Raw genomic sequence first — 8192 nt, 5'->3', positions numbered from 1 at the left:
TGCTGATAATCCCAGGCAACACCTAATTATTTCAAACGCTTAATTCTTCCCTTCCAGAGGGATGTCAGGTTTAAGACTACTCCCTTCCATTTGCTGCTAGTTAGTATTTTTAACTGTTTGTTGAGTGCAATCATAGTGCAGAAGATCAGTGTCTAGATCAACCAGAAGCAGAGCTGCCCTTTGCTATAAAAGCAACAAAAGCAATATGTCAAATTCCTTCTGAAAGCCCTTTCTTCAGACTTCATAGCACTGATCATTCGGGTAGCTCTTGTATATTGAAAAAAAATATCACTGTGGCATTTATTATACATAAACGCAGTGTTTCTGAAAGCATTGCTCAAGCAAACAATGCGATGAGAGTGGTATTGAAATTCTATACAAGTCTTCTGTCTAAAGGACAAACTGATCTGTAGGAACATTTGCCAAAACTTCATTAACAGTAAAGTCAACTTGTCAGTAATGTATTTAGCAACAATCAGAAAACAATTTAGCAAAAACAAGGTTTGAGCATGACAGCGTTTGAGGAGGATTTCCTAGGTTTTGAAGCGTTGGGTGTTTTGAGTTGGTTTTGTTTGGTTTGTTTCATTTGGGGTTTTTTTAATTCTTTATTTGTTCTAACCACCTACACTATGAAATCTTATTGCAGAGAAAGTGATTTAAAGTAGACAATAGTCACTGAAAAGTTTACCAAGCAAATAAAAAGCATCCCAAGGAGTTACATTAGAAGGCAGTAGCTACAACCTGTGACTAGGAATAACTGGGAACTACCCTCAGTCAGGCACAAACTCTGTTCTCTCTGAACATCCTATGAATTTGGATCTGCACATACAAAACACCAGCAGGTACTACACAACTGTACGGACCACAACGAAGCATGGCCAGTAATAACCTACCAGAGCGAAGATCCCTCTGTTCCAGCAACTTCTAAAACATCATATCCATCTTCCAGCTGAAAATCCATGAAAACCAGGGCGATGGTGTCTCCAGGTTCAGCGAGAATAGTCCACGTGCAGTCTGCGTTATTGCCATACTCCAAAGGAAAATGAGGGCTTGAGATAATTCCGCTCTGTCCCCGCAAAGTCCCTCCACAAGCATCATCAGCTGGAAACAGAATGCAAGTTATCAGATTTTGCCAAAACGCACAAAGCAGTACAAAGAGGAATAAGCCCAAATTCAAAGCAAAGCTTTAAAAGCTCTATTGCTTTTGTCAGGGTGTGTTTTACTACACACTATTAAGAGATAAAGATGTTGAGGGATGAAAAATCCTATTAGGCCAGCCAGTGTCTCCTGGCAAGTGCCAGCTTATTCCCCACCGTACACTTAACTAGTGATTTGTTTAGTCCAATTTTAAACACCCCACGTGACAGAGCTTCTACCACTTCCCTGGGGAAGCAGTTCTCAGCATAACACATCTCACTGTAAGGACACTATTTCCTCACATGTTGTTGCCCCAGTTTTCTCTTCCATCCTTATTCCTGATTAGGATCCTCCAAGGCATCTTCTGCAACTTTCCTCCTATTCACGTAGCCAGCCACACAGGAGGAAAACCACCAGGAATTCAGTGACCAGGAAGGGTTTCACAGACTTGCAAAAACTTTCCAGTCACAGCGGAGGAGAGGTTGGTTCCCAAGTCACAGAGACCTCAGCACCATCATCAGCAACAGAAACACCCCCAAGGACTGGGACCACAGGACTTAAGAGTACAAGCACTGCATTTAATAGAAATCTAATAGAAAAGGAGTGGAGTACCCCCACACACCTGCCTTAGATGTGTGTTTGCTCTGATTTCTTAAGGAAATGTATGTTGTTACCAAAAAAATCTAGTGGTAAAAGCTTAACCATTTGTTCAGAAACCTAGCAGTGACATTTCCTGGTCATACGCCGGATCTCCTGTATGCTGCAGGTTCTTTCATTTTTACAGCCCGAATTTTATCAGCAGGAGCTATTAGAGCAATTAAAGGAGGAGGATCTAAAGAAAACACGGGCAAAAAGATAAAGAAAACCAGGAATTAATTTTACTAGCATCAGGGCAGCTGACCGCTCTCATACATGCAGCATCAGCTCAGCATTTATTTGGAACACTGCTAAGAAAAGCCTGTTAACTTTACAACATGTATTACAGAGCAACATTTCAGATGCTTTAGTCAAGGAGCTTGGGGCTTTACGTTATAAACACTTACTTCCATTACAAAGTATTTAGAAAAAAAAAACCCTTCCAAATGAAATTTAACACAGGTGAGAAGATTTGAGTGCAATGGGTCATCAGCACTTCAGGAAAGGGCAGGACAACTCTGCAGGGCTGCTCAGGAGGATCCTCCAGCTTTTAGATCTTTTCAGGAACTACTGTCTTGTGCTATCAGCAGGTTTTATCAGCAGAGCTGAAGCTTGAAGCCTCTACGTCATGAAACTTGAAAGACAAAGTAAGAAAAGTTGGCACATAGGTTTGTCTTTCTCAGGGCCATCTGCTACCCCAGTGCGGCCGGCCGCCCGAACACGCAGCAGGCACAGGCAGACGCGTGGCTCCCGGGGCTGAGGGGCAGCAACTGCGAGGGACACCCCCGGCTATCGCGGTGTTTGTCCTGCGTTAACACATCACGCAGGTGGCACTGGCACCTCTAAGGCCCAGCAGAGATCATGGCCCTTGGCAACTGCTTATGTGCTCAGACTGGGATGGCACATCGCTGATTATTGCGGAGCACAAAGCAAGCAGGAAAGGCAGAAAAAGGTAAGATAAAAAAAACCCAGTCATAGGTAGAAATGCAGCTGCTTCTGGGCCATTCCAGCAGCCAAAACTGGGACTGAAAAAGGCCACCGAAATCCTGACTTGATGCTCTATTCGCTGGTATTCTATTACACAACGTTATCTGCTGCAATCATATTGTCAGTGAATTAAAGTTATTTACAGATGTTGAAGTACAGTTAGGATCATCAATAAATCTAGGCTGAAAGACCTCTCATCTAGTCCAAGCACCAGAAAATCCTTCAAATTTCAACGCATCATACACAAGATTCACAGGGGCACCTCCAAAGAAGGTCCATGCAAAAAGTAAAAGGGCTTTCAAACCCCTCCCTTTGACAGACAGAATGAAAATGCTTTTTAGAGGATAAATGGATTCTAGCCAAAGAGGATAAGCACAATTCACCAGCTTACTGGTATGTTCAAATTTAATTTCTCATGAATAACTGCCCCTGCAGATGCTAGAAAGAAATAGATGCAAAAAAGATTCTTAGCCAGTGAACTCTCAGACCCCATGCTTAGCAGTAAGACAGAGCAGGAGTAAGGTCATTAACTGCTTCAGCAATGCATAGGGAACTGAAGAGGCAATTTATTCTTAAGATACACTTACCTCCAGAGGGGCAGCTATCTCCTACAGAACATGTTAAACATTATTGTTGCCTGGCTTCTGTCGGCCCTAGGCAACCATTCAAAGTACTTTTGCAAATAAGGTCCTGCACCACTACCATGAGACATCCACAAGCAATCCAGCCTCTGTATGCGAACACCGCGTTCAAGGGTACACGCGCTCGTGGCCAAACACTTGCTTCTCGCTGTAATCAGGCATTTGTGCTGCTCAGGTCTACACAGAACTCTTAAAACACACACACCCAAGAGCAAACGTGTCCAGGATTTGGAAGAAGCAACTCCTATCGGCAAGTTCTCAGTCACATTTGTTAGGTCTGGGAAGGCCGAGACTGGATCTGGTACATTAAAGTTGTTCTTGTACTAGAAGGTGTACAGGAGGGGATGGAGAATACGCTAAAGAACTTTGACTCAACGCTATATTAGAATTCTTAAACAAGAGGACTTTTTTTAACAGGATTAAGCCAACTTACAGTAGTTGAAGATCCAGCCAAAGGTACAGTGGTTTTGCCCTTTTTTAAATTAAAAAGGGGAGTTTTTAATTCAAATTCCTTGAAAATTTTTCATTGCAGAAGGTATTTAATGGAAAATGTATTCCCTTCCCATGCACCTCTAAATACACGCTTCCTAAGTTTGTAGAGGTTGTTACTGTTTAAGTATATTCTGGGCACAGTGCAGCCTAAGCAGCTGTTTGAGTTATAGTAAGATAGACCACTTTTAATGAGATTATGCATATTTGATATGCTTAAAATGTAGCTTTGCAAATGTTCTCAACTTTTCAGCTGGCTTACTGAATTTTTACTCAACCGCCTACTAGAATCATAAACCTATCAGTTCTACTTAAATTCAGCAAACAATCTGGGCAAGACTTCTCTCTGCATGCATGAAAGCAATTTACAAAAGAGATTCAGATATTTCCAGATATTCTTTTGGTGCTTCAAATGCATCATTTTGGTTTATTTCAAATGAACTGACTCAGATAAGGGTTGTTCCTTCTGTGGCTACAGCAAAACAGAAGACAGCATTCCAAGTCTGCTGGGGTTTTGCCTCCAGCATACCAACTGTCAAGATAAAAACACAGCTAGACTTGTAGGACTCGGCTTAAGGCCCCATTTAGATTAAGTATTAGGCCTGATTTCATTCCATGAAAACAGAACAATTGTGCAGAAAGCATGTAAAAAACACACAAGATACAATGAGGAAATCATTCCAGATACTTCCAACACACATTATACAGATAGGATAAATGTCAGCTTAGTCCAGATTTTACCAGCTGACCCAGACTCGCTCAGGACTTTCAGTCCTCGAGGCAAATCTCTGGGTTACACATGGTCTACGAGGCATAGCCAAGCTTCTCTTCGGGGCAGCCACAGCTGCCACCCAGTTCCGTGCTCTCCCGCTTCGCAGATCAGCACGGAGATGTCACTCGCTGCTGCTTTGGTGCCCCCTGAATGAGATCACTGCAGTTTTAATCCTTCCTGCCATGTAAGCAAGAAACATAACTCAGAGCAGAGTCTGTGCAGACTGAATTTATAGTCTCTTTCAGCTCGGAGTCCAAGAATCAATTTTGATATAACCGTGCTTTCAAAACCACTGGCAAGCTGCAGCACTAGCTACTCTCATTGGCTCTGCAGAGGCACATTTCACCAAGCCATTCCTTCTGCATCTGGAATTCCTTCCTACTTTCATTTCTCATTGAGATTACACTTGTCCTTTCTAAAAAAAAAACAAACAACCCTGTACGTCTAAACTGATAGTTGGGTAAAGGGAGTGCAGACAACTCCTAGGAAGAAAAAGCAGCAGAGACACAGCACTCCTTCAAAGGGTTGCTGTCCTGGCAGATCCTCTCAAACATCTTTGCTTCTTACTCTTTTCTACTGTGCATTTCTTTGCATCTTCGATTATTTCAATGCGTGAAGACCGGAATAGAGACAAGGCTAATAATATACAGAACAGGACATTACAAAGCTGAAGACAAGCACAAAGAAAAGAGCAAAAAGAAACCAAAAAAGAGGATATCAATCAGCATGGTAGAAACTTCCACTGTTTTTGACACTTGTCTCATACCTCTGCCACTCTACTGCAGAGGAGGGGAAGACGGAAAGCACAGAGTCCTCGAACCAAACGCTGTCCTGTGCGGTGACATTAGGCAAGTCTATTCCCAAGACAGCAGCTCCCAAGAGTAACACCTGCTCAGGTAGAAGGCACTTTTCATCTCAATTTGTCAGGATCTGACCCAGCAGCACAACCCATCTCCCAGTTATATTAGCAAATAAAAGAATACATACAAATACATTTAACAAACTTTCAGGTGACAATTACCAGTAAGCCAATATTAACAGAATTAATTATAAGCTACATAGGCCATAAAGATGTTTTCTCTATCAAGGAAATAGATATTCTTCTTCAGGCAAGAGTTTCCAAAACATTATTTTCCCTGCAGAAGGCAGCGTAAACCTGTCTGACAGTATGCAAATCTTTTTGCCCCTTGCAACAACTGAAGTCTGTATCACCAGTTTATCAGCCAAGCATGGATGTCTGACTGCTGAAGGCCTGACTTCTGGTAGGAGTAGTGCAGGAGGTTTTCAAATTCAGCAAGTCAATTTGCAGACTGCCTTTGCTACTTTCCCCTTTCCTGGAACAGGATATGCTACATGAGAAGATTTCTGGTTCCTGTCTCCAAAAAATGCCTTGGAAGTTTTACTTGAGGTAAAGTCTTGAAGGCTCAGGACCAAACCTATTCAAAAGGAGCGGCTACCTCCAGGAACCTGCAGGCACATTGCTACGCAAGTGCACCTAAACAAGTACATATCTTGCTGCCCTCAGAGCAATTCACCCAGCACTGATGCAAGCACTATGGAACTGAATACTCCTCCATTCTGAAGTGTATCAGATGTCACCGTCATTATTGCTGGATTCAAGATTGAAACAGTAGTGTGAAAATTAAAAGTGAGTTTGGCAGTTCAAGACAAAAACGCAAAAATGGTCTTTCACTCCATCTGCAGCAGGAGTCACAAAAGTTACAACCCTTGGCTTCAACACCTGTTGGGAGTCAGAAGTAAATGACTCCCTTATTGGGGTCTACTGCTCGAATGTCTGAATAGCAGAGCAAGGAGAAGATACTGCCTTGCTCCAAAGGAACGCTGCTATCAGAGAAACGCTGTCAGACTGGAAGAAACACTGGTCCATTCACGCAGAGAATTTCCTTTCCTTCTAAAAAGGGTATTGCTTTGTATAGTCTCAAGGTTGAATTTCAATTAATGTTTTTCCTGTACACAATTCCAGTGAAAGGAGGAAAAAAAATTAAAGAAGGTTACATTTGAAGGAAAAGCAAAGAATCATAATTGATCATACCAAAACATCAGTGATAGCTGTCCCTCTCCAGTGTCAGTTTGGCTGTATGAACCTCTCCTTCAGTGGTATAATGCCCTTGGCCCCAAAACAGTGGGGAAGCATACAAAAAATACACTACATACCACATATTACTGCTGTGTAACTCATTCAAGCAAGCATTAAAAACACAAGCAAACAATATTTGCTCACTTTAAATTCCAGATTTATGCTACAGCTTAAAACTGTTGATTGATTGCACAAGCAGAGTCAATAAAAAGAATCAATATAAGATGCTCTGCTGAAGTACACAAGGAATTGAGAGGAAAAAGACTTCAAAGCAGCAGCAACTGTTTTGGTATAACAACACAGACACTTGTGTATTTACAGACTCTCTAGTCCCGTGTGTCCCCAGAGAATTAGCAAGAAGCTCTCTACACTGATAAAGGAACCTAAATTTCCCTACCCCAAAAGGGCTTGCAGGAAGGCTGGCCAGCCTTTTCAAACAGAGGCCAGACTTTACCTCCCATATAGCATCCCCTGCCAGCAACCCACAGCACCTCAGCTCTCTGCACGGACTCACATTTCTCTCCAGACAAAGCACCAGAATCACCGTGGAACCTGCCATGAGGGAAGTCAGCTTGACATTGCAGAAAGCAGAAAATCCAGTCTCATTTTCTAGTGTTTGACCTAGAAAACCTACATGGTCTTGGGTCGGTGCCTTAGCTTACAGGTAATACTCCTGCTTCCCATCCCCCCCGCACTTTAAACAGAGAAATTGAAATTAAAGTAGCTGTGCAGCATTTTGAATACTTTGAGCACTTCATAACCTCCCTATTATTCACCCAAACCCTGTCAGCTTTAAGGAATCCAATAAAAAGGAACCTCAATATTAACTACATCATGTTTAGTTTTCAAGTCTTTTAAATCAAGCTTACAGTCCATGACCTTCTTCCCAACCCCAAATAGCTCATTAAATCCTGTTTCATTGTGGCTTGTTCCAGATGAAGAGAGGACACTTTACCTCTGCAGAAGGGAAGAGGAAAATCCCAGGAGGCACTGTTTTCGGAATTGGCATGGCAGGTGAGCAACGCATGTCCTTCCAAAAAGAAGCCTGGATTACAGCTGTATCTCACTTTGTCCCCGATGCTGAACGTTGTCCCTTGCTGAATCCCATTCTGCAGCCTTCCTGGATTTCCACACGTATGACTTGGTAGAACTGCCAAAGAAAGTTGCTTCTGGTTAGGGATAGTGCGTTGTAACAGATCTGTCAGGTGAAGAATCCAGAGGGAAGGCTCATCTCAAAGTAAATGCATCACTCAAAACGTGAAGAGCAAACAACCACAAAATTTACTCTCCTGGATTACACCAGAATTCATTAGGCTACTGAGTCAGAAACAAGATCCTCTCCTGACCACTTTTACCAGTTTCTAAACCAACACATCTCTTTCCTGCACCCCCCTGCAGTTCTATTTAACACAATTGCAGTTGATTAGAATCC

General features: G+C 42.4%; 1 protein-coding gene across 1 annotated transcript in view; it reads right to left on the bottom strand.

Annotated features, from left to right (window-relative positions):
- The window catches only part of LOC104162428 (CUB and sushi domain-containing protein 2-like), a gene marked incomplete at its 5' end in the record, with an annotated part of 281493 nt that overhangs the window by 216611 nt on the left and 56690 nt on the right, over positions 1-8192 (bottom strand). Inside the window, 2 exon segments of the mRNA XM_009701143.1 lie at positions 894-1101; positions 7716-7910. Coding sequence (XP_009699445.1) covers positions 894-1101; positions 7716-7910 — 403 coding nt within the window.

This window comes from Cariama cristata, unplaced genomic scaffold (assembly GCF_000690535.1).
Source record: "Cariama cristata isolate BGI_N322 unplaced genomic scaffold, ASM69053v1 scaffold4885, whole genome shotgun sequence".
NCBI classification, from domain to species: Eukaryota; Metazoa; Chordata; class Aves; order Cariamiformes; family Cariamidae; genus Cariama; species Cariama cristata.
Note: the sequence above shows the minus strand (reverse complement) of the source record. Positions and strands in the feature narration are given on the sequence as shown.